General features: G+C 44.6%; 1 protein-coding gene and 1 pseudogene across 1 annotated transcript; one reads left to right on the top strand and one right to left on the bottom strand.

Annotated features, from left to right (window-relative positions):
• The first annotated feature begins 402 nt into the window (after positions 1-402).
• LOC125518755 (uncharacterized) lies at positions 403-3,329 on the top strand. Its single transcript, XM_048683610.2, has 7 exons — positions 403-678; positions 1,279-1,371; positions 1,903-2,047; positions 2,142-2,252; positions 2,336-2,418; positions 2,516-2,573; positions 3,171-3,329. Exons 1-7 carry the CDS (start codon positions 418-420, stop codon positions 3,248-3,250), a joined length of 831 nt encoding a protein of 276 aa, XP_048539567.1. The 5' UTR covers positions 403-417; the 3' UTR covers positions 3,251-3,329.
• A 5,985-nt stretch (positions 3,330-9,314) lies between these two features.
• LOC147961132 (uncharacterized) lies at positions 9,315-10,242 on the bottom strand (annotated as a pseudogene).
• Between the last annotated feature and the right edge of the window lie 17,425 nt (positions 10,243-27,667).

Below are 27,667 nucleotides of genomic sequence, written 5' to 3'. Positions count from 1 at the left end.
TGCTAGTGCCAGGGCGGGCGATTTTGCGGCAGAGGGATAGGGTTTGGTAGGCCTAAATCCTGGCCGGGACCGTATATATAGGTTTGGAGGGACGGTTTTGCATACGGGCCAGCTTTAGTTTAAGGGATCTATTCGGGCCGAAAAAAAGCAAGATCCTGTAAAACGGCCGGCGTTTTACTCGCATACGAGTTTCTACGGGATCTGCTATAGAGACGCTCTAAGAATAGCATGAATCTTAATGCAAATTGAATGGTCTAGATAGAGTATAGAAAACTCCAGGTCAAATCCGCACGGTCGTGTGCAAATACGTACGCCCCTTCCCTCGGAGCGAAACAAGCGTTGCATCCCCGGAACCCTAAACCCCAAGTCCTAACCCAGACCGCCCGACCCACCTGTGCGCGAAGCAAGACGAGAGACATGGGGCGGCGGTACGCAGCGAAGGGGAAGAAGAAGAGGAAGCTCGAAGATGGCGTGGCCTCCCGTGCCGACGACGCGCAGGAGTTACCGCCACCGGAGGGCGACGAAGGGAAGGGAGAGGAGGATGCGACGGAGGGGGACGAGACCGTGGAGGTAGCGGAGGGGATTCCCGTCCTGCCCCGGCCAGTAGATGGGAGGAAGCGGCCCAGGGCGATCTTCGTGCTCGAGAGGGCCTGCCTGGAGGTCGGCAAAGTCGGCAAGGTATATATCCTGATTCCTCTGTTATTTCTGTTGGTTTCACAGCTCTGGCCTACGGGAATCCTTCCTGACGGAAGAACTTTTGCTTCACCAATTAGAGTTCTTGATAATGATGTTAACTGAGATCCTCCGTTCAGTAAGTTCACTATAGATTTAGTTTCCGTAGGTTGGTTCCTTCTACTGTCTTGAAAGCCATCATGGGAGTTTCATTGAGTTGGAATCTTGAGTATACGCAAAGATCCTAATCCAAAATCTGATTTCTTTCTTTAAAAAATTGGACTGCTTCAAGGATAATTAAATTAACCGTCTATATGTTGTCTAGCTGTGTATTGGAGTCAAGATTGTTTCATTCGCTAATTTTTGCTGCTTATCTTGTGTATGTATGGGTAGGCTGGTCCAGGATTAATTTTTATGTGGATGTAAAATTAGTGGCTACTAGGATGTAAAGAGCAAGTGCTTTCTATACCAATTTGATAATTTGTATAGCTGTCGGTGTTTCCTGGAACAATCAGATGATTAAAGTGGGCAATACGTTTTCCACCAAACAAATGTTTGCTGTACATGTATGTTTGTTTTGACATCTCTCCTTGTAATTTTGTATAGACTATGCAAATCTTGAACTCGGACGATCATGCGAATTATTTGAGGAAGCATAATCGGAATCCTGCTGATTATAGGCCTGATATCATTTACCAGGTATTGTAAATTCTTGTTTTTTTTTATTTCTTTGGACTACTACTGGCATATAACTAGAAAGCTATTCCGTTTATCTTCCATTTAGTAATCTGTCTTGTATACTTGTATTGCAAGGTAATCAAGCACAGAATTTTCTCTTAGAGTACTGTCTGTCCCTCTGTCTATCCTGTCACTGTATCTCTCTCTCCCCCTAGATGATGCATATATGCGTTAGGAATTTTTTCTTGTCTTTCTGTGGTTGACCCCTGTTTGGTGCAAATTGAGGATTTCTATGAGAATCTGAGTTGGTTGTTAGGTTGCCTTGAAAAGTGTTCTTTATGTGATTACAAAGTACTCCCTCGATCTGTAAACTAATATAAGACCTTTTAGATCACTACTTTAGTGATCTAAAAGGCCTTATATTAGTTTTACAGAGGGAGTACATATGTATACTGTGACAAAGAAAAGGTCGATGGAACCAGCCAATCATTTGTCTCATTCCTTCCTGATTTGTTTCTAAAAGTTAACATCTTCTTCCGAATAGTTTTGCAGGCTCTATTGGCAATATTTGATAGCCCTCTAACTAAGGCTGGGAGGTTACAAGCTGTTTATGTTAGGACAGAAAAGGGGGTGTTGTTTGAGGTCAAGCCGAATGTTCTCTTGCCACGCACATGCAAACGTTTTTGTGGCTTGATGTGTAAGTTACGGATAGCAAAAGAGTAAATATTCTTCATCTTTGTGTTTCTGTCCTGAATTGTGCTGAAGTGCAAGTAATTTATGCGACACTGCAGCACAGTTATTGCAAAAATTGAGCATTACTGCAGTTGGGAGGCGTGAGAAGCTCCTTAATGTTATTAAAAATCCTGTTACTCAGTATCTGCCTGTTGGCTCAAAGAAGATTGGTGAGAATTTATATTATATTAGAAAAAGTAAAATATCTACCTGTTAGCTCATGGAAGCTGATTGATGTTTATTTGCTGCCTAGGCCTTTCATATAGTGCGGATAAGTCAGTTAAACTGAATGACTATGTTGCCGAATCCAGTGATGATGAAGCCCTTGTGTTTGTCGTGAGTGACAACTGTGACGTTGAGCTAATTTGTACTTTTGTCCCATCCTCTGTTATCATCTGGTGCCTAAATCCATCTCGTCTGTACAATGTTCCAGGTTGGTGCCATGGCTCATGGAAAGATTGACAGTGCATATACAGATGATTACATACAGAGTAAGTAGCCATATATGACCTTTTGATGTGTAAAGAGTATTGTGTCCTGAGAATTACCTGGTACATTTCAGAATTGTATTCCGTATTTTCACATTAAATGTGCTTTCGCTATTGTTTGAATCTGTTAGAATAGTAGTGTATGATTATACCCAGGATGCACATTGTATAATAGACACTTTGCGCTTTGAGCATACTGTTAGTTGCAGCCAGCAAAGTTATATTAAAATAAGATGCACTCAGTTCAGCTTGTTGATATTTTTGTTATTACATACTGTTAAGTATGGTATATGTCTGCCAAGCCATCTAGAACAGGGCTCTTGTTTACCAGAAACTCTCTAGTCATTGGCTATTGGCGGTAATGTTGGATAACCTGGCAATTTCACCCCTTTCCTGGATGCTTTTAAGTAGTTCACAAGTATAAGCTTACATTTTACAATTTCTTTGGAAGGACAAGTAGATAATTCTATTATGTCTCAAGGTGTACTACTCTACTTTATCATTTTTTCTGAGTATGAATATTAAAATTATATTTATGATGTGCATATTTTCTGTTCATGGTTTTCTTTGAGACTGTAGTGACATCTTAACTTGTTGCAGTTTCCAGCTACCCGCTCAGTGCTGCCTGCTGTTTAGGTAAAATATGCACCGCTCTGGAGCAGAAGTGGGACATCCAGTGAGGAAATTTTGGAAACGAGCAGTACGGAACATCTAATGAGGAAATGTGCACCACTCTGGTTAGTTGATAGTGTAGGTGAGCGGCGATAAAAGTATTAACATGGATTCTTGCCTGCCGCTGATTCTTTTTGTGGAGGGACTTGAAGCTCTGGCTGTAAAAGTATTAACATGGAACGTTTCAAGCGCTTACGTATCTGTACAGGGCTTGCATTTATATACATGATGATTGTGTTGCTTATGATTCTTTATATTGAGTTGAGCGGGTTGGATAATTTTAGTGAAAATGTTTTGGTTTTTGCTTGAAGCAACCTAACGAGAGGCTGATACACATTGTAAATCTTGTGAAGATGTCCCTGTTACATTCTGCCAAATCTTTGTTTCTTAGCTATAGTTTCTTGTGTCATACTTGCAGCCTCCCGGGAGGACGGAGGTGGATGTACCCTTTGACCTTCGTAGGCTACTAAGCACCCATTTGCTTGTTTGCTGGAGCTGTGAAAATTAATTACTGTAGCTTACTTTCTAAAATTGGAAGTGTCACTAGTTTTAGAATAATGTAAACTTGAGAACTGTCTTGCTTCTTCTGAGAACAAGAGGTTTGTTACAAATCTGGAATCACTCCGGTTATATATATACTCCCTCCGTTCTAAAATAGATGACTCAATTTTATATTAATGTTACTATAAACTTGAGTCATCTATTTTGGAACGGAGGGAGTAGACATTATTACTAAATCTCTCGTTTTTATAGCAGGCACACATCAGAATAAAAATTGATTTGGTCGTAAATTACTATTAGGAGTAATTGAAACTTTAGCTTTTAGCATTATATGGTTCTTAACATAAGGAAGGTGTTATAAATCTGAAATGACTTCAGCTACGCAATATACACGCGCTCGGAAATGAGTGCTCCATTGCCATCAGCCTTCTTCAGATATGTTTTTCCCTTCTAAATTTCTGCCAGTATAGTGCCTCAAAGAGCATCTGGAGTATAAGCCATTAGACCCATCAAAATGGGAAAGCTTCTACCTTGGCTCCACATACGTGCATCTATGTTGCATAATTTCATCATCACCGTCAGTGAATTTGCTGCCACAATTGTTAGATATGTATTTCTCTATGTAATACGTTATGTAAACATTGTTAGCATAGTCCGAAGGCTGCTGCTTTTTTTGTTCACAAAATGCATGCGTGATTTGCAGCTTTTGAAGAAAATGCAGAAACTTTTTTGTGCAATTTATTATCTTTCTTGGAGGAAAAAAGACCAACAAAAGACAGAGAAGCAATTTTAGATTCCGTACAAGAACTTCAATACCTTGTTCTTCCAATTAGAATGGCATTTACGCTAGGAAATTAGTAGATTTGTTGTGCAAAAAGGAACCGTGGTAAATGAAATATATCCTTATGGGTGTCCACTGGGATCGACGTTGGCTCTTGCGATCTGGGGCAGATGACATAGGAGGACAAGTAGGAACAAGACAGGTTGTATCTTTCTACTCAGCACTTCCATGCCACATTTTTAGATTTACACATACTATGTTTGTCCCAATGCCTCACATGTCGAACAACGGCTCAGTTCAGTTCACCAAAAAAGATGGGATCGAGCTAAGGTCGGCCTTATGATCCGCAGGATAGGCCGCCGAGGTGTTTGCGTACTCTGAATCCATCTAGTTCAGATAGTGCAGTACACCCTAAACTATGTTTTTTTTTCCAAAAGGGGGTATCGCCCCAGCCTCTACATCGGAATGATGCATACGGCCAATATTATTAATAAGCAAAAGGTCCAACAAAAGTCTTCAAGTCTCGCACAAAGAAATACAAAAAAAGGCTCACGAAGAGCAAAGCAGAAAAAAAAAGGCCACAACCGGCTGGCAAAAGGTAGGAGCACTACATGACCGCCATCCAAACCGGTTGAAAATATCCCGTACTATCATCTCCCATCGGGTAGACCCAGTAACCAAACACTCCCTGGCCTCCATCGGAGTGAGTAGCGACCACATACGGATCAACACAATGGTTCTGAAGATAACCTGCAAAAAATGAATGTTTGTTGTTCTGTTAAAGACCAAATCATTTCTGCAGTTCCAAACTGCCCACAATAAAGCACATACTCCCACATGAATGTGTCTCGATGTAGCAGTATCTATCCGATCAAGCCACATCCCAAATAACGTGTTGATAGAAGTCGGTGGAGTAATGTTGAAAGTTATGTGAACCGACCACCACATAATTTTTGCCAGAGGACAATCAAGAAAGAGGTGTTTGATTGATTCATGTTGGTCACAAAAACTACATCTTGTAGATCCTGTCCAATTGCGTTTTACCAAATTATCGTTTGTTAAAATAACTTGTTTATGCACAAACCACATAAACACTTTGATTTTTAAAGGTAGTTTAACTTTCCAAACATGTTTCGATCTAGGAATCACGCTAGAGTTAATCACATCCAAATATATGGATTTAACCGAGAACTCTACATTCTTAGTTAGTTTTCAGTATAATTTATTGGGTTGTTGAGACAACTGGATGTCCATCAATCTTCTCACAAGAGTAAGCCAGGCTTCCCACCGGTTACCCACTAACATCCTCCGAAATTGAATATTGAGTGGAGTGGATTGAAGTACTGTTGCGACGTAAGCGTCTTTACGCTGAACAATGTTATACAAAGAAGGATATTGGAGTGCGAGGGGCGTCTCCCCCAGCCACGTATCCTCCCAGAACCTCGTAGCAGTACCGCTTCCAACGATGAACCTTGTCCTATTGAAAAAGAGTGACTTAACTCTCATCATTCCTTTCCAAAAAGGCGAATCAGTCGGCCTCACTGTCACATGGGCCAGGGTTCTAGAGTGGAGGTATTTGTTTCGCAAAATCTGAGCCCATGTGGCCTCCGTCTCGACAGAAAGCTTAAACAACCACTTGCTAAGGAGACATTTGTTCTTCACTTCCAGGTTCTCAATACCTAGACCCCCTTGGTCTTTCGGCCTACAAATGATATCCCATTTAGCAAGTCTGTATTTTTGCTTCAGTATATCAGTCTGCCAGAAGAAGCGTGATCGATAAAAGTCTAACCTCTTCCGGACTCCAACCGGTACCTCGAAAAAGGAGAGAAGAAACATGGGCATACTCGTGAGGACCGAATTAATAAGAATTAGTCGTCCTCCGTATGACAACATCTTGCTTTTCCAGCAACTCAATTTCTTCTCAAAACGGTCCTCAATGCACGTCCATTCTCTGTTAGTCAGCTTATGATGGTGAATTGGTATACCTAGATACGTGAAAGATAAAGCCCCCAATTCACATACGAACAATTGTTTGTACGCATCTTGGTCATCATTAGCTCTCCTGAAACAGAACAATTGGCTCTTATGGAAATTAATCTTTAACTCGATCAATTGTTTGAATAAGCTTAACACTAGTTTCATGTTTCGCGCTTTTGCTAAATCGTGCTCCATGAAGATGATAGTATCATCGGCATACTGTAGAATGGATACACCTCCGTCAACTAAGTGTCGGACAAGGCCACCTACCTGACCCGCATCCTTAGCCCTTCCTACGAGAATTGTCAACATATCGACCACTATGTCGAATAGGATAGGTGACATCGTATCTCCTTGCCTCAACCCTTTGTGTGTTTGGAAATAGTGACCTATATCATCATTCACTTTAATCCCAACACTCCCTTTTTGCGTAAAAGAGTCTACGTGGTGTCTCCAGGCCTGATCAAAACCTTTCATACGCAAAGCCTGTTGAAGGAAGGGCCATTTGACCTTATCGTATGCTTTCTCAAAGTCCACTTTGAAAACAACTCTGTCCAGTTTTTTCGTGTAGATTTCATGGAGCATTTCATGCAGGACGACAACCCCTTCTAGGATGTTTCTGTCCGGCATGAAAGCGGTTTGGGATGGCTGCACCACAGAGTGCACAATTTGCGTAAGCCTATTCGTTCGAACCTTGGTGAAAATTTTGAAACTGACATTAAGAAGACAGATAGGCCTGAACTGCTCAATACGAACGGCCTCTGTTTTCTTAGGGAGTAGAGTTATCGTTCCAAAATTAAGTTGAAACATTAGAAGCAAATCCCCTTTGATAATATGCCAACATTTTTTTATAAAACTCCGCCGAAAAACCATCCGGCCCTGGTGCCTTATTGTTTTTCATTTGTGGAATGGCCTCAAACACCTCTTTCTCCGTAAATGGGGAAGTCAAAATCTCATTCGCATCTGACGCAAGTTGAGAGAAATCCTCAACCCTGGACTCATCTAAGGACACAAAGTTATCCTCGGGAGGCCCAAACAACTGCTTATAGTAATTGGTGATATACACTTTCAGATTCTCTTGTCCTAAAATCGCCCCCTCGTCCTGCTCTAGCTGAAATATCCTCTTCTTGCGGTGTTTGCCATTTGCAATCATATGGAAGAACTGAGTGTTATCATCCCCTTGGACGATTTTGCGAACCTTAGCTCGCAACGCCTATCGTGGATCTAAGACTGACAGTAGAGTGGGGGTAGGTATGAGGAGGCAAGATCCTAGCTATGGAGTAGTTGTACACACGAGTTTACGAGTTCAGGCCCTTCACGGAGGAAGTAACAGCCCTACGTCTCGGTGCCCGGAGGCGATCGACTGGATTGTGTATATGTGTGTGTTTACAAAGGATGCGAACCCTTGTCCCAGAGGAGGGGAGTGGCTTATATAGAGTGCGCCAGGACCCCAGCTCTCCTCCGTTACACAGGGTTCAATGTACATTAAGAGTGGAACGTTACTGGTAACGCTAGCAATTAAGTGATATAAATGACAATTAAGTCTATGAGTAAACGCCCGGCCGTTGTTGTGTAGAGTGGCTTTAGATCTTCTATACGTCGAGTGGCTTCTGTGGCGGTCGAGTGTCATTGATTCTTCCGAGTGGAATATCTTTAGTCGAGTGGATGATGGTACCCTTCGAATGCTTCTGGCTTTAGGGCGATGACCTTGGGGAGGGCGTCCAGGTCAGACCTATGACCCTACCCTAGGTACATAGCTTCATCAACGCCCACTTCAATTCCTCCTCCCAAAGAAGTTCTTTCAGTCTCAACTCCGCCTCCACCTTAGTTTCCAGCTCTCCGGTATCTAAGATAGAGGACTCGACTTTTAAATCTAGGGATTGACTAAGAAAAAGGAGCCTTTCCTTCTCAGCCTTATAAATCCCATGCGTATGTTTAGCCCATCCACGAAGGAATCTTCGTAGGTGCCTAATCTTATTCTGCCACCTTTCAACAGGCGACCTTCCTCCTGAATTTTTTGCCCATTCTCTAGCAATCAAATCAAGGAACCCTTCTCTATCAAACCACGATGATTCGAAAGAAAAGGTGTCCTTATTTCCCACATGGGTAGGATCGCCAGAGTCAACGAGCAACGGGGTGTGGTCCGAAATTGTGCGTGATAACGCCTGGACTGTTACGAGGCGAACTTCTGATCCCATTCGATGGTAGCCAGGACACGGTCCAGCTTCTCAAAAGTCAGATTAGGTAGCGAATTGGCCCAAGTGAATTTCCTACCAGACAACTCGATCTCTCTAAGATCCAAGCTTTCGATTATAGTATTGAACATAAACGGCCATCTGCCATCAAAATTCTCATTCTTCTTCTCCTCCTTCCTTCGAATAATGTTGAATTCGCCCCCAACGAGGATAGGGAGCTGTTCGCTACCATAGATGCGGACAAGATCAGCCAGAAATTCTGGCTTAAGTTCGGGCTGCGCGGCACCATATACCGCTACGAAAGCCGAGTTAAACCCATCTGCCTTTGATCTGACCAAAAACTTAACCGCAAACTCTCCCATGACCACACTCCGAACTTCCAACGAGTCACACTTAACCCCGAGTAGAACCCCTCCTGACCTTCCTCTCGGAGGTAAGCAGTGCCAGTCGAAGTCGATACCCCCCGATAACGTGCTAAGAAATTCAGGTGGGGGTGGGGGGTGAAATTATCCCTTCCAGACAGGGCAATAAAATCCAATTGATATTCAATAGATGCTTCCGCTAGAAACCTTCTTTTAGCCTAGTCTTTAAGACCTCTGCTATACCAAAAAATTCCTCTCATATTTCATCATGAAATTTTTTAGAGGTACAGATCCTAGAACTTATACGCACAGCCGAAACTGGATAAACCTTTCGTTTCCATTTCCGCTTATGCTTATTCTGATCATAGGCTCTGGGGAGGTAACCTCCGGAATATCAACATGGCTCGAGGCCATAGGGGACCCGACTCCCTCTAATTCCTCTGTCTCAAGAAGTGAAGGGGCAAGATCCGCACAAAAACTATCAAGAGCCCTGACCCCCAACGCATCTATCTCAGCATCATTCATGGGTTTAACAGCTGCTATGTTGTGAATCATTTCCAAAGCGTGCTCCGCTTCGAGAACAAGAATATCATTAACTAATTTAGTGATTTCACTACCATTATTACCTAGTGAAACCCTAATTGATTTGCATTGTGAATAATATCATCATTGGGAAAATGAAGAATGGAATTTGATGTATTGACAGACATACCAGTAGTGACCTAAATGTCACGGAGCTTGGCCGCCCGCATAGCGCACCTTAGCTGCATGTCATCCACATCCGGCTGCTCCTGAAGACGACTACTCACCCGCCGCCCCTCAGAAACAGGATCCGGTGTCCCTCCATAAGCAATGACCTCCTCCCGCGTAGCCCTGTTTGGGGTAGGGCCTCCTACTCGACCCCCAACCGAGCTCAACTGAACTGGAGCAACCGACGAGTCACCAAGAGGCCTCGAAGCCTCCCGCGGCATCGGCCAATGCCTGGATCCCGGGGCTGCCACGGGAACCCCACCAACCATGGGTGCAACCGAAGTGGCTGAAACGTATGGCGAGCACGGCCCTGGATGGCAACCCCAGGCAACCCTCCTACCAGGGCTGCCGTCACCGGTGCCGGCGCCACCGGAGGCGTCAGCGGGCACATCGCCTGAGGGGTAGAAAGGGGTGCGCAGGCCTCCTGTCCGCATGCCCCTCTGAGGTCCTCCGGTCCCCCGCGGGAACCCATGGTCGCCGATCCTTCCTTGGGCCCCCTTCAGCGGAGATGAAGAAGTCGAGGAACAGGGCCGGGCCATCTTCCCGCCTCCTCCCGCCACGGCGTCCAAAGTAGCCGCCACCTCCATCGTACACAATGATGAAGAGGGGGCAATGGCGTCCTCCTGTCCACCGACTCCAGCATGTCCATCCATCACAAACAAAGACTCAGACCCCACAATCACCGGTGGAAGATGTTCCGCCAGATCGTCCAAATCAACTCGATCACTCCAAAGATGAGGAGGCCCGAAGAACGCCCCCAAGGATCCTAGTTGCAGCATGTTGGTCGGAGCAGAAACCGGAGACTTGTCATTAGCCGGTTCTTCCGCTCTAGACGAAGTGGAAGGCCCTCTGGCCTTGTCAACATTATTTTGTGCATTATCCTCCTGGTTCCCGGAGTCATCTCCACCCTCAGAAGTATCCATATGTTGTACCTCCTCAAAGTCCTGAAACAAATTTGGATCCTCATACTCAACATCCAACAAGTACACCATGCCCTCATGAGTCCATATTACCACGTCCGGCAAGAACTCAATATTAGCCACAGTAACAAGCAAACGTGCCACCCCATGACCGCATGTGAAGGGCATATCCACCTGTTCCGTCTTGCCAAGCAGGGATCCCAGGCTCCATGTGATCAAGAAATTATCCAGTGGTTCCGATGGCACCCCCGAGAAACGGGCCCAAATCTAAGTCAACAGCGTACCCTGAGGCTCCTTCTTTTTCCACTCATCAAATTGCAACACAAAATTGTTGGGAAACGTAGTAATTTCAAAATTTCCTACGCACACGCAAGATCATGGTGATGCATAGCAACGAGAGGGGAGAGTGTTGTCTACGTACCCTCGCAGATCACGGAAGCGTTATATCAACGTGGTTGATGTAGTCGTACGTCTTCACCATCCGACCGATCCAAGTACCGAAAGCACGGCACCTCCGAGTTCTGCACACGTTCGGCTCGGTGACGTCCTCGCCTTCTCGATCCAGCAAGAGGGGCGATGTAGTAGATGAGTTCCGGTAGCACGACGGCGTGGTGACGGTGTTGGTGAAGAACAATCTCCGCAGGGCTTTGCCTAAGCACTACGAAAACTAGGATGGAGAATAAGCTAGAGGGGACGGGGTTTCCGGCACACGGCTTGGTGTTTCTTGATGTGTCTTGGGTGCTAGCCCTACCCGTCTATTTATATGTTGAGCCTTGGGGTCGAAACTTGGAGTAAAAGCCTCCACAAAGTCGGTTTCACCCGAAAGGAAAGAGTCCTTCTCGGACTCCAGGGCCAGACGCCAAGGCCCTAGCGTCTGGCCCCTGGACTCCGCAAAACTTCCTTTTGCGCTTTCCAAAGACCTTGTGGGCTTTCCCCTTTGGCCCAAATAAAGTGTTCTCGTACCCAAACATTTCGGGAAACATCCGGAACCCCTTCCGGTAAATTCCAGAACACTTCTGGTGACCAAACACTATTATCCCATATATCAAACTTTATCTCCGGACCATTCCGGAGTTCCTCGTCATGTCCATGATCTCATCCCAGACTCCGAACAACATTCGGTCACCAACATACATAACTCATATAGTACTATATCGTCAAGGAACGTTAAGCGTGCGGACCCTACGGGTTCGAGAACTATGTAGACATGACCGAGACACCTCCCTGGTCAATAACCAATAGCGGGACCTAGATGCCCATATTGGCTCCTACATATTCTACTAAGATCTTTATCGGTCAGACTACATAACAACATACGTTGTTCCCTTTCTCGTCGGTATGTTACTTGCCCGAGATTCGATCGTCGGTATCTCAATACCTAGTTGAATCTCGTTACTGGCAAGTCTCTTTACTCGTTCTGTAATACATCATCCCGCAACTAACTCATTAGTTGCAATGCTTGCAAGGCTTATAGTGATGTGCATTACCGAGTGGGCCCAGAGATACCTCTCCGACAATCGGAGTGACAAATCCTAATCTCGAAATACACCAACCCAACAAGTACCTTTGGAGACACCTGTAGAGCACCTTCATAATCACCCAGTTACGTTGTGACATTTGGTTCCACACAAAGTGTTCCTCCGGTAAACGGGAGTTGCATAATCTCATAGTCATAGGAACATGTATAAGTCATGAAGAAAGCAATAGCAACAAACTAAACAATCAAGTGCTAAGCTAACAGAATGGGTCAAGTCAATCACATCATTCTCCTAATGATGTGATCCCGTTAATCAAATGACAACTCATGTCTATGGTTAGGAAACTTAACCATCTTTGATCAACGAGCTAGTCAAGTAGAGGCATACTAGTGACACTCTGTTTGTCTATGTATTCACACATGTATTATGTTTCCGGTTAATTCAATTCTAGCATGAATAATAAACATTTATCATGAAATAAGGAAATAAATAATAACTTTATTATTGCCTCTAGGGCATATTTCCTTCAGTCTCCCACTTGCACTAGAGTCAATAATCTAGATTACGCAGTAATGATTCTAACACCCATGGAGCATTGGTGTTGATCATGTTTTGCTCGTGGAAGAGGCTTAGTCAACGGGTCTGCAACATTCAGATTCGTATGTATCTTGCAAATTTCTATGTCTCCCACCTGGACTAAATCTCGGATGGAATTGAAGCGTCTCTTGATGTGCTTGGTTCTCTTGTGAAATCTGGATTCCTTCGCCAAGGCAATTGCACCAGTATTGTCACAAAATATTTTCATTGGACCCGATGCACTAGGTATGACACCTACATCGGATATGAACTCCTTCATCCAGACTCCTTCATTTGCTGCTTCCGAAGCAGCTATGTACTCCGCTTCACACATAGATCCCGCCACAACGCTTTGTTTAGAACTGCACCAACTGACAGCTCCACCGTTTAATATAAACATGTATCTGGTTTGTGATTTAGAATCGTCCGGATCAGTGTCAAAGCTTGCGTCAACGTAACCATTTACGATGAGCTCTTTGTCACCTCCATAAACGAGAAACATATCCGTAGTCCTTTTCAGGTATTTCAGGATGTTCTTGACCGCTGTCCAGTGATCCACTCCTGGATTACTTTGGTACCTCCCTGCTAGACTTATAGCAAGGCACCCATCAGGTCTGGTACACAGCATTGCATGCATGATAGAGCCTATGGCTGAAGCATAGGGAGCATCTTTCATCTTCTCTCTATCTTCTGCAGTGGTCGGGCATTGAGTCTTACTCAACTTCACACCTTGTGACACAGGCAAGAACCCTTTCTTTGCTTGATCCATTTTGAACTTTTTCAAAACTTTGTCAAGGTATGTGCTTTGTGAAAGTCCAATTAAGCGTCTTGATCTATCTCTATAGATCTTGATGCCCAATATGTAAGCAGCTTCACTGAGGTCTTTCATAGAAAAACTTTTATTCAAGTATCCCTTTATGCTATCCAGAAATTCTATATCATTTCCAATCAGCAATATGTCATCCACATATAATATCAGAAATTCTACAGAGCTCCCACTCACTTTCTTGTAAATACAGGCTTCTCCAAAAGTCTGTATAAAACCAAATGCTTTGATCACACTATCAAAGCGTTTATTCCAACTCCGAGAGGCTTGCACAAGTCCATAAATGGATCGCTGGACCTTGCACACTTTGTTTGCTCCCTTTGGATCGACAAAACCTTCAGGTTGCATCATATACAATTCTTCTTCCAGAAATCCATTCAGGAATGCAGTTTTGACATCCATTTGCCAAATTTCATAATCATAAAATGCGGCAATTGCTAACATGATTCCGATAGACTTAAGCATCGCTACAGGTGAGAAGGTCTCATCGTAGCCAATCCCTTGAACTTGTCGAAAACCTTTTGCAACAAGTCAAGCTTTATAGACAGTAACATTACCGTCAGCGTCAGTCTTCTTCTTGAAGATCCATTTATTCTCAATTGCTTGCCGATCAACGGGCAAGTCAACCAAAGTCCACACTTTATTCTCATACATGGATCCCATCTCAGATTTCATGGCCTCAAGCCATTTTGCGGAATCTGGGCTCACCATCGCTTCTTCATAGTTCGTAGGTTCGTCATGGTCTAGTAACATAACTTCTAGAACAGGATTACCGTACCACTCTGGTGCGCATCTTACTCTGGTTGACCTAGGAGGTTCAGTAACAACTTGATCTAAAGTTTCATGATCATCATCATTAACTTCCTCACTAATTGGTGTAGGTGTCGCAGAAACCGTTTTCTGTGATGAACTACTTTCCAATAATTAAGGGAGCAGGTACAGTTACCTCATCAAGTTCTACTTTCCTCCCACTCACTTCTTTCGAGAGAAACTCCTTCTCTAGAAAAACTCCGAATTTAGCAACAGAAGTCTTGCCTTCGAATCTGTGATAGAAGGTGTACCCAACAGTGTCCTTTGGGTATCCTATGAAGACACATTTCTCCGATTTGGGTTTGAGCTTATCAGGTTGAAGCTTTTTCACATAAGCATCGCAGCCCCAAACTTTCAAAAATGACAACTTTGGTTTCTTACCAAACCATAGTTCATAAGGCGTCGTCTCAACGGATTTTGATGGTGCCCTATTTAAGGTGAATGCGGCCGTCTCTAAAGCATATCCCCAAAACGATAGCGGTAAATCAGTAAGATACATCATAGATCGCACCATATCTAGTAAAGTACGATTACGACGTTCGGACACACCATTATGCTGTGGTGTTCCGGGTGGCATGATTTGCGAAACTATTCCGCATTGTTTCAAATAAAGATCAAACTCATAACTCAAATATTCTCCTCCACAATCAGATCGTAGATACTTTATTTTCTTGTTACGATGATTTTCAACTTCACTCTGAAATTCTTTGAACTTTTCAAATGTTTCAGACTTATGTTTCATTAAGTAGATATACCCATATCTGCTTAAATCATTTGTGAAGGTGAGAAAATAACGATATCCGCCATGAGCCTCAACATTCATTGGACCACATACATCTGTATGTATGATCTCCAACAAATCTGTTGCTCTCTCCATAGTTCCGGAGAATGGCATTTTAGTCATCTTGCCCATGAGGCACGATTCGCAAGTACCAAGTGATTCATAATCAAGTGGTTCCAGAAGTCCATCAGTATGGAGTTTCTTCATGCACTTTACTCCAATATGACCTAAACGGCAGTGCCACAAATTAGTTGCACTATCGTTATCAACTCTGCATCTTTTGGCTTCAATATTATGAATATGTGTATCACCACTATCGAGATTTAGCAAAAATAGACCACTCTTCAAGGGTGCATGACCATAAAAGATATTACTCATATAAATAGAACAACCATTATTCTCTGATTTAAATGAATAACCGTCTCGCATCAAACAAGATCCAGATATAATGTTCATGCTCAACACTGGCACCAAATAACAATTATTTAGGTCTAATACTAATCCCGAAGGTAGATGTAGAGGTAGCGTGCCGACCGCGATCACATCGACTTTGGAACCATTTCCCACGCGCATCGTCACCTCGTCCTTAGCCAATCTTCGCTTAATCCATAGCCCCTGTTTTGAGATGCAAATGTTAGCAACAGAACCAGTATCAAATACCCAGGTGCTACTGCGAGCATTAGTAAGGTACACATCAATAACATGTATATCACATATACCTTTGTTCACTTTGCCATCCTTCTTATCTGCCAAATACTTGGGGCAGTTCCGCTTCCAGTGACCAGTCTTCTTGCAGTAGAAGCACTCACTCTCAGGCTTAGGTCCAGACTTGGGTTTCTTCTCTTGAGCAGCAACTTGTTTGCTGTTCTTCTTGAAGTTCCCCTTCTTCTTCCCTTTGCCCTTTTTCTTGAAACTGGTGGTCTTATTGACTATCAACACTTGATGCTCCTTCTTGATTTCTACCTCCGCGGCTTTTAGCATCACGAAGAGCTCGGGAATAGTCTTATTCATCCCTTGCATATTATAGTTCATCACGAAGCTTTTGTAGTTTGGTGGTAGTGATTGAAGAACTCTGTCAATGTCACTATCAACAGGAAGATTAACTCCCAGTTGAGTCAAGTGATTATGATACCCAGACATTTTGAGTATATGTTCACTGACAGAACTATTCTCCTCCATCTTGCAGCTATAGAACTTATTGGAGACTTCATATCTCTCAATCCGGGCATTTGCTTGAAATATTAACTTCAACTCCTGGAACATCTCAAATGCTCCATGACGTTCATAACGTCGTTGAAGACCCGGTTCTAAGCCGTAAAGCATGGCACACTGAACTATCGAGTAGTCATCATCTTTGCTCTGCCAGACGTTCATAACATCTGGTGTTGCTCCTGCAGCAGGCTTGGCAATTAGCGGTGCTTCTAGGATGTAATTCTTCTGTGCAGCAATGAGGGTAATCCTCAAGTTACGGACCCAGTCTGTGTAATTGCTACCATCATCTTTCAACTTTGCTTTCTCAAAGAACGCATTAAAATTCAACGGAACAACAGCACGGGCCATCTATCTACTATCAACATAGACAAGCAAGATACTTTCAGGTACTAAGTTCATGATAAATTTAAGTTCAATTTAATCATATTATTTAAGAACTCCCACTTAGATAGACATCCCTCTAATCTTCTAAGTGATCACGTGATCCATATCAACTAAACCATGTCCGATCATCACGTGAGATGGAGTAGTATCAACGGTGAACATCACTTATGTTGATCATATCTACTATATGATTCACGCTCGACCTTTCGGTCTCCGTGTTCCGAGGCCATATCTGTTATATGCTATGCTCGTCAAGTTTAACCTGAGTATTCCGCATGTGCAACTGTTTTGCACCCGTTGTATTTGAACGTAGAGCCTATCACACCCGATCATCATGTGGTGTCTCAGTATGAAGAACTTTTGCAACGGTGCATACTCAGGGAGAACACTTATACTTTGATAATTTAGTGAGGGATCATCTTATAATGCTACCGTCAATCAAAGCAAGATAAGATGCATAAAAGATAAACATCACATGCAATCAATATAAGTGATATGATATGGCCATCATCATCTTGTGCTTGTGATCTCCATCTCCGAAGCACCTTCATGATCATCATCATCACCGGCGCGACACCTTGATCTCCATCGTAGCATCATTGTCGTCTCGCCAATCTTATGCTTCCACGACTATCGCTATCGCTTAGTGATAAAGTAAAGCATTACAGGGCGATTGCATTGCATACAATAAAGCGACAACCATATGGCTCCTGGCAGTTGCCAATAACTCGGTTACAAAACATGATCATCTCATATAATAAAATTTAGCATCATGTCTTGACCATATCACATCACAACATGCCCTGCAAAAACAAGTTAGACGTCCTCTACTTTGTTGTTGCAAATTTTACGTGGCTGCTACGGGCTTAGCAAGAACTGTTCTTACCTACGCATCAAGACTACAACGATAGTTTGTGAAGTTGGTGATGTTTTAACCTTCGCAAGGACCGGGCGTAGCCACACTCGGTTCAACTAAAGTTGGAGAAACTGACACCCGCCAGCCACCTGTGTGCAAAGCATGTCGGTAGAACCAGTCTCGCGTAAGCGTACGTGTAATGTCGGTCCGGGCCGCTTCATCCAACAATACCGCCGAACCAAAGTATGACATGCTGGTAAGCAGTATGACTTATATCGCACACAACTCACTTGTGTTCTACTCGTGCATATGACATCTATGCATAAAACCTAGCTCGGATGCCACCGTTGGGAAACGTAGTAATTTCAAAATTTCCTACGCACACGCAAGATCATGGTGATGCATAGCAACGAGAGGGGAGAGTGTTGTCTACGTACCCTCGTAGACCGTTCGCGGAAGCGTTATATCAACGCGGTTGATGTAGTCGTACGTCTTCACGATCCGACCGGTCCAAGTACCGAAAGCACAGCACCTCCGAGTTCTGCACACGTTCGGCTCGGTGACGTCCTCGCCTTCTCGATCCAGCAAGAGGGCGAATTTGTAGATGAGTTCCGGCAGCACGACGGCGTGGTGACGGTGTTGGTGAAGAACAATCTCCGCAGGGCTTTGCCTAAGCACTACGAAAACTAGGACGGAGGATAAACTAGAGGGGACGGGGTTGCCGGCACACGGCTTGGTGTTTCTTGATGATTCTTGGGTGCTAGCCCTACCCGTCTATTTATATGTTGAGCCTTGAGGTCGAAACTTGGAGTAAAAGCCTCCACAAAGTCGGTTTCACCCGAAAGGCAAGAGTCCTTCTTGGACTCCAGGGCCAGACGCCAGGGACCCTGGCGTCTGGCCCCTGGACTCCGCAAAACTTCCTTTTGCGCTTTCCAAAAACCTTGTGGGCTTTCCCCTTTAGCCAAAATAAAGTGTTCTCGTACCCAAACATTTCGGGAAACATCCGGAACCCCTTCCGGTAAATTCTGGAACCCTTCCGGTGACCAAACACTATTCTCCCATATATCAAACTTTATTTCCGGACCATTCCGGAGTTCCTCGTCATGTCCGTGATCTCATCCCGGACTCCGAACAACATTCGGTAACCAACATACATAACTCATATAGTACTATATCGTTAACGAACGTTAAGCGTGCGGTCCCTACGGGTTCGTGAACTATGTAGACATGACCGAGACACCTCTCTGGTCAATAACCAATAGCGGGACCTGGATGCCCATATTGGCTCCTACATATTCTACGAAGATCTTTATTGGTCAGACTGCATAACAACATACGTTGTTCCCTTTGTCATCGGTATGTTACTTGCCCGAGATTCGATCGTCGGTATCTCAATACCTAGTTCAATCTCGTTACCAGCAAGTCTCTTTACTCGTTCCGTAATACATCATCCCACAACTAACTCATTAGTTGCAATGCTTGCAAGGCTTATAGTGATGTGCATTACTGGGTGGGCCCAGAGATACATCTCCGACAATCGGGGTGACAAATCCTAATCTCGAAATACGCCAACCCAACAAGTACCTTTGGAGACACATGTAGAGCACCTTTATAATCACCCAGTTACGTTGTGACGTTTGGTGGCACACAAAGTGTTCCTGCGGTAAACGGGAGTTGCATAATCTCATAGTCATAGGAACATGTATAAGTCATGAAGAAAGCAATAGCAACAAACTAAACGATCAAGTGCTAAGCTAACGGAATGGGTCAAGTCAATCACATCATTCTCCTAATGATGTGATCCCGTTAATCAAATGACAACTCATGTCTATGGTTAGGAAACTTAACCATCTTTGATCAACGAGCTAGTCAAGTAGAGGCATACTAGTGACACTCTGTTTGTCTATGTATTCACACATGTATTATGTTTCCAGTTAATACAATTCTAGCATGAATAATAAACATTTATCATGAAATAAGGAAATAAATAATAACTTTATTATTGCCTCTAGGGCATATTTCCTTCAAAAACTTGTTCTCGTGACTCTACACATGCCAAATTTGAGGATTCTCAACTGATCCTCTTTAGAAGGAAACTCCACTTTGTAAGTCTGATCTGATAACTGCATCAAAGACCACTGAAAATTACCCGGTGCCAACTCCCATAGCTGCTGAATAATCTGAGCTTCAGTCAGAGGGCCATGAACCACTTTCACCACACCTGGGAAGGAGGTTTCAATCACGGGTTTGACAGGAGCCACATTTGGTGACTCAAAGAACATCAACTCCGAGAAACAGACTCCATAGATGGTAACCGAGGGCTTGGGCCCTAAAAGAAGCAGACACTCAGCCGCTGTATGCTTCAGTTTCCGGCATAAATCACATAACTCAGCAGAGCATTCAGCCATAATGTGTCCCGGTTCACCGCAACGAATATAGGTCAACTTTTTCTTCTTAACCACCCACTTGGACGGTTTTCACCATCGGATTTTTCCGTACCTTTTTCAGACGAAGTATCACCATGCTGAATGGGCTCCGGCACCGTCACATCGGCCAAGGCCCGAACAGTCTCCACCACAACCATAGGTAATACCACACCATCAGTAGGCGTCTCCTCTAGGCTCGTCTCTGAACCTGTAGCAACGGGCGGAGGACGCCGAGGAGGCGGGCGCGGGTAGCCGCCACGACCTCCGCGGAAGCGGCCCCGGAAACGGTTATTGGGGCCAACCGCTCCCTCCACAAAGTTTCCCTGCGGTCCTTGAAAACCTCTACCGGCAGCCCCGCGATTTGTCCAAACTATGTAGTCATGGTATTATAGAGAGAGCGTGAAGACTTGCATATATAAGGATAGTAGTAGAGCGTGGGTAAATAAAGAGGAGTTGTTCAATTCGTAGATCAAACACAATATCCTGAAATGAGTAAGAAATAGATGACTGTCGAAATGAAGATGAATTGAGAGGAAAGGATACGTAGTAAAATGCATATGACTACAGAGAAGTTGCACGAACCAACCACTGCATAAGAGCAATTTCATTGAATTTCTAGTGAGTGCACGGACATGTGTGTTTGTAAATTCCCACATGGTTATTGTGTTCCTCCACAAAACTCCACCACTCCATTCTCCAATGGGAAGTGATTTTCTTAAGCCAAAACGCCGTTCTGAAGTTTCTTAGGAATTACACCAATAATTCAAGCATGACCATGGTTTTGGGTACCGCCCGAGAAAAACGGTTACCGCGCGGTTACCGAGATTCTCGCCGGCCCACGAGAAAGTCATATCCCGAGCAAAAAATTCCGAAATTTTTGAATTTTTACCTTTGAACCTGTGCTAGTATAGATGGACATCTCAAGAATATAACCAGAGTTAGATATGGCGTGGTGGTAAGCATGAAAAAAGATAGACTATATACCCAGGAGTCGAACTCACGACCTCTTTGCCTAGCAAGTGTAGGCGTTCAAGTGAGATACTACCGCTCCTGTGGCTAATATCTATTCAGTTGCTATCTATATTGAGGCTAAAAGAATTTGAATTCAAAATTCAATAATAAATTCGTCCGAAATATATTCGGTATTTCTCGGTTACCGTGGTAACCGAGGATCTCGCTCCCCCATGAGAAAATCCGTCCATTCAGAATCCAAAACCTTAAGCATGACTAGGTTTCAGAGTAGAGGAAGCAGCCACGTAGACAACCTGTAAATGGAGTATAAATTTTCTGTACACTCAGTCTCCAGAAGGACTTCAAAAGTACTCCCTCCACCCCGAAATGTAAGACATATTTTGATACTATGATAGTGTCAAAAAACGTCTTACATTTTAAGATAGAGGGAGTAACTAATTAAGTGACATTATGAATTCGCTCTTGTATTGCACAACCGAGGCCTAGCTTGGAATAATGCAAAGGCGAATGCAAACATGTCTGTTTTGTATGCCTTAATAGCTAGCCATGGACGGAGTCGAGGATGAGTATCACCGATGTCTTCCCGCTGGATTCCAGTTTCATGTTCATGGCGGTAAATATCTGTAGCTGAGATAAATTTTACCAATCACCTAAGCAAACGGGTCATCACGTCAATTACCAACTCAACAAAGGAAACAATTGTTTTTAGATATTCCCCAAGCCAATGCCACCTTTTGCGTATTTAATTAGCCTAAAACCTCCGATGCCGAACTAATACAGAGCAACCTATTAGGAATTGCAGCTCATACTCACTGATAGATCAGGGAGTAAATAAATAGGCTACGCCAACAGTACAAAACCTGAAGACATCCGAGGGAGAGAAAATCCTGAAGCATTTCAAAAAATGATGCATGCAAAATAAATGAAGATGTATTGAAAAGAGATAAGTGGGGGTTAAAATTGAAAGCTGCAGCAGCTTTAGGAAGCAAACAAAGTTAAGTCTAAATTAATAGGATGCATTACATTGTGGAAGAAGGAAATTAACTAACTACTTGTTACATGTCGCTCGTGTTGTCGTAGTCACAAAAAACTGTCCAATTAGGTGTGGAAAATTCTATCTAGTTGAAGTTACTCCGTCCGATACATATTACTCGTCACTCAAATGGATGTATCTAAAGTATTTCAATAGTAAATACATCCATTTGATCGACAAGTAATATGAATCGGAGGGAGTAAAAGTTATGTATCACTCATGGTTTTCACTTTAAATAAAATGTCGATGAAATTCACTAAATTTCAGTTATTTCAGTAGACACCGAAACATTTATCTTTCTATAAAGATATTTTAGTCGCTTCAATTGAACACAAGAACTCAAATAAATTTCAATGTTTTTAATTTTTTTCAACTATTTGATTAAATTTTAAGTGAACGTTTCGGTTCTTTGGCCAAAATGGAAATCAAAATCATTGAAATAAACTGAATTTCAGTGACTTCAGTAGTGGCTGAAATTCAAAACCATGGTATCACTAGATCTTCGAACAAGAAGTCAAGAACACAGATGGACCTGAGGAAATTTGCCCGTGTTGTGGGCGATGGCATACAACGGCCATCAAATATCCTCAACTTGCTGGGAGGAAGACCTGTCACCTGTGTGTGTCAACAGGTGTCTACAAAGGATACACGACAAGAAGCCTGCACACACTGCACAGCGAGAGAACAGAAAAAAAAAATGTGTGCAAAGCCGCCGCCGGAGAAAAACGGCGAACCGTGCAGTCATATGTACACCCTGACAACCCCACCTGGAATCAAACGTCTGGACTAAAACAGTACGATGCATGAGGAAAGCCGTTTCGCCAATAATCTAGCAAAACCAAAAACATCATGCATCCCGAGTTGTGCATGTCCACAGTTTGGTTGATGGGTTGAACAGGAGACCCAAGAATTAATCTTCATGCTTAAACGACACTTCATTGGTACACAAGATGTACTCACAAGGATTAAACTAGCAGGACCAAGCGGCATAGGTGCTCAAATACAACTTTCTTGGAAGACAATGATGGTAACATGTTTTTTCCCTGATAAAAGACGTTTTTATTAACTCAAAACATAGCATTAAGAAGATACAAATCATGATGAGGAACACCCGGTCTCTGTATGAGTAGGATGCACAAAGCCAAACACAAACAATCTGAAAGAAAATAAAAAGTTGACATATCAGTACTAGTAGGACCGTTACAATGCCTATGGCGAAGGAGATGATGGGCCGATTCGGAATGTGAGATAGAGAATGTGAACTTTCCAGCAGCAGCCTCAGTAGATACGGCGATTTTTTTGGCATTTCCCACTTCCCAGCAAGCACCACGGTCGTCGTGCCTTTACTTGTCCTGATACCTCTCGTACCAAGGGAAACGGCTCAGCGGGCTAGCAAAAAGTAAACTTGTTCTCCTCATGTATATGTCGTGAATGTCCTATTAATTATCTTGTTCGGAAATACTCCCCTTAGAGCATATTTAGACAATCCAATTAAATGCTTTAACTCCTTACACTTTTGGTTTTGGGAGTTAAACCCGAACTAGCTGAACCTTTATCTGGATTATTTCCTTAAATTATTTAAGCACCGCCTCGGATGGCCTTGAAATATACTCAACTGACGCAACCTCTTAGAATAATTTTGGGGAAACACTTGTTTTCCACCGACTGATAACGACGAAGCTTAAGCCGTCTCTCCCTCCCGCCACGTGTCCGCTGTGACCCACACACCGCTTCCTCTGTCCTCCTTATCTTCTCCAACGGCCGCACGATACTCCCGTATCGCCGTTCTCTCCAGCGAGGAAGCAACGAGCAAACACCGGCCACAGGCGCAACAAAGGACGGAGGACGGCTGCTTCCCATCCCGGCCATCCGGCGTCACCGCCACGCACTGCATAGCGGCAACTGGCGCCGCAACCTCGCGCTGCATAGCAGCAACCGGCGTCGCTGTTTGCTACGTCATCCCTCGTCGCTGCCGCGCGCTGCGTCGAAGTATCCGCCGTCGCCGCCATGCGCCATCAACACCGCGGGATGCATAGCAGCAACCCTCGTCCCCGCCACGAGCTGCATAGCAGCAACCCCCGTCGCCGCCACGCGCTGCATAGAAGCAACCGTCGTCGCTGCCGCGCGCTGCGTCAAAGCATCCGCCGTCGCCGCCATGCGCCGTCACCACCACGAGCTGCATTGGCAGCAACCCTCGTCCCCGCCACGCGCTGCATAGCAGGACCCCCCCCCCCCCCCCCCCCCCCCCGCGCCGCCACGCGCTGCATAGAAGCAACCGTCGTTGCCGCCGCGCGTCGCGGCATTCGCCGTCCCGGCCACGCACTGTCACCGCCGCGCGCTGCATTGCAGCAATCGTCGTCACCGCCACGCGCTGCATAGCAGCAATCGCGCGCCGCGTCACCGTGCTCCACGGATGCTGCAAATGGTGGCCGCCGCCGGCGCTCTCCCGGCGAGGTTCGCGACATGGCAATGCAACAGGTGGTGTTGCCGCGAACTGCTCGCGTGACGCTGCCGGCGTGCTACGATGACAGCTTTCGATGCTGCTGCGACGCGTCCGTGAGCAACGAGCAAGCATCACTCGGGATGCTTCTACCGCAGGGCGAGTCGGACGGCGCTCCATCGAGAGAAAGCATGCTGTTGTGGAGCGAGTCGGGCAGGGACGGTGCGTTCTGGCGACACGGGGAGAACGAAGGAGTGTTATTCTGTGTTTGTGCGTTGTGTGCTAATGGCTACCTTTGAATCCAGATCATGGCGAGATCAGACGGCTACCAACCCGGCTGATTTCTTGGGAGAAATCAGTCGGTTGACGCATCGGCGCCGGTGTTGCACGTGGCGTCTAGCCATAGTCCTCGCCTCCAGCCCGCTGACACCCTGCAGCCTCCGTCACCTCTCCTGCCCTAGTTCAATCCAGTCACCAGTTGCCGCAGCTTCTGTTAGGAATAATCTTGAGTTCCATCAGTGTTAGCAAAGTGCACGTGTTGTGGTTAACTTGGATGCGTGACAAGGCGTGGTGACAGCTTGGTGCAAGTCTGAGTTGTAGTACTATTACATGTGTATACGGTTGTGTCGTGTCATGCTAGATTTAGTAGTTTAGTCTAGCGGTAGAGTCCAGTTAGGAGTTGGTGTTGTGTCCGGCTAGGTTAGCTAGGTTAGGCGTCTGGGCGTGTATATATGTACAGCCTGGTCGTGAGATTGTAACACCGTGGAAAACAGAAAATCAATAAAAAGAAGAAAGGCACGACACGTGCCTTTGGCAAAAGTTTCTGCGTGCACGTGTTCATTGTGTTTTAATGTGATCGATCCTATTGGCCGAGTTCCAACAATTGGTATCAGAGCAAGGTTAATTTGAAGCTGTGCTTGCCCCGAGGTGGCGATCTGCTAGCGCCTCGGGGCGGGCGATATGGTCGCTGGGTGGTGCAGCGACAAGGAAGAGCAGGCCATGAAGTCGCAGGATGATGCGGCGAAGAGAGGTTCAAGCGATCGTCGTTCGTCGGAGCGGCACGGAGGGAGGCGACGGGCTGTCGTCGGCAACGCGGCGGATGGAGATCGTTGACGGGAGCGGTGGTGCGGTGATGCGGTGCCGGAAAGTCATCAAGATCGTCATCCGGGAGTTAGAGTCAAGGAGTCGTGCAAGTTAGCACGGTCGGTCGTGTCAGTCATCATCGTCGTCATGTCCAAGTGCTCGTCTCTGTGAGGAGGCGTTGAAGATGAAGCCCAGGTCGTCTGTGTGTCTCGACGAGAGGGTCAGGTTCAACTATGTGGGGGCGGTAAAACAGTGAAGGTGAGTCTCTTCAATGAGGCCATGTCTCTACATGAGGCTGGAGTGCATGGTGTAGTGCACGGGGTGGTGTGATCCACAAGGAGCCGGCATGTATCTCGCTAGGGTGGATGGTGTTTTCCACAGGTTACTAGCGAGTCTGGGTAGTCCAAGGTATATTTGAGGTGATCCGTAAATTCGCCAAGTTGAAATTGGGAAGAGATTGTTGCGAGCAATCAAGGCCGTCAATTTGACTTGCGTGGTGCGAGCGGATGAGCTGACAAAGGATGATCTATAACGAGCCAAGACCGGAGAAGCACGGAGACAAAGTGTGTCAAGATTAGGAAAAGATTGTTAGGAATAATCTTGAGTTCCATCAGTGTTAGCAAAGTGCACGTGTTGTGGTTAACTTGGATGCGTGACAAGGCGTGGTGACAGCTTGGTGCAAGTGTGAGTTGTAGTACTATTACATGTGTATACGGTTGTGTCGTGTCATGCTAGATTTAGTAGTTTAGTCTAGCGGTAGAGTCCAGTTAGGAGTTGGTGTTGTGTCCGGCTAGGTTAGCTAGGTTAGGCGTCTGGGCGTGTATATATGTACAGCCCTGGTCGTGAGATTGTAACACCGTGGAAAACAGAAAATCAATAAAGAGAAGAAAGGCACGACACGTGTCTTTGGCAAAAGTTTCTGCGTGCGCGTGTTCATCGTGTTTTGATGTGATCGATCCTACTGGCCGAGTTCCAACAGCTTCCAAAATCGAGTCATATCTCTGGCGCTGCTTCCTTGATCCAGTGGACGAAAAATTACTAGAGGAGTTTCGTTGGTTCCAAAGCGAAGCCGGCGGAAGACAGCAAGACCGGCGATCTTTGTCGTCGACTGGGCGAGTTCGGTTTGAGGCCTGCTGTCCACGCCTAGCTTCAACATCGGCTTAACGCAGCTGACGTCGGCTCTGACCTCCTTCGCCATCAAACTTTTTGACGAATGGCTTAGATGCCTTTATGTAGCTATTTTTGTTAGGTTTTTGCTGCTTTTGCAATCAAATTCAATCTAGAATGTTGCATAGTGTAGATGAGGGGTTTGAGGGACATGTTCTTCGACGACTCTTCATCGGACGTGGAGGAAGAAGGCGATGATGATTTCGAATTGGCCATTGCCGTGATAATTAACGAGAACTTTATGCGATCAAAATTAGGATCACAGTTCAACCACTTGTACATGAATCGAGATAGTGCAGAGGGCCATAAGAAGCTTATGAACATTACTTTAAACTCAATGCACCAATGTGGAGAAGTATTTATGTCGGCGATTTCGGATGCACCGAAGTTTTGATTTAATATGTGTGCAAGTATTTTCGCAATTGTGTGAACTTTCATTATCAAGTTTGGATTTGGTAACTGTGAAAATATGTATTTGAAGTGTAGTACGTAAACAAAAACTTAGAAGAATTCGCGAAGAAATTGTTTTATGGAGTTAAGCTTTAGGGTTTCGGCTAGGAACCATTTTTTCTTAACTCCTCAATTCTAATGTGTTAAGGTATAAGGGGCCATTTGAGGGGATAAATTATAAGGGATCAGCTTGAGATGTTCTTATTTTGTTGAGCAGCTGATGTTTTTGTGTCTGAAACTCCGAACTCAAACTTGAGTTCACAACATTTAGTATTTGTCACTTCCAAGGATGGCCAAGAATAATGACTTGTATAGATAAAGAAGACAATAAAAGGTGTGTAAATAAATATTTGGTAGTTAAGGAATGAAGGTACTTCAAAATAGTTGGATCAAATAAGGGTAGCAGAAAACATATCACGAGGGAGTAAAAAATAACCCAAATGAT

The sequence above is a fragment of the Triticum urartu genome, chromosome 7A, assembly GCF_056163025.1.
Source record: "Triticum urartu cultivar PI428250 chromosome 7A, HENAU_Tu73, whole genome shotgun sequence".
Classification (NCBI taxonomy): Eukaryota; Viridiplantae; Streptophyta; class Magnoliopsida; order Poales; family Poaceae; genus Triticum; species Triticum urartu.
The sequence above is the reverse complement of the archived record's forward strand: the minus strand, read 5'-3'. Positions and strand labels throughout refer to the sequence as shown.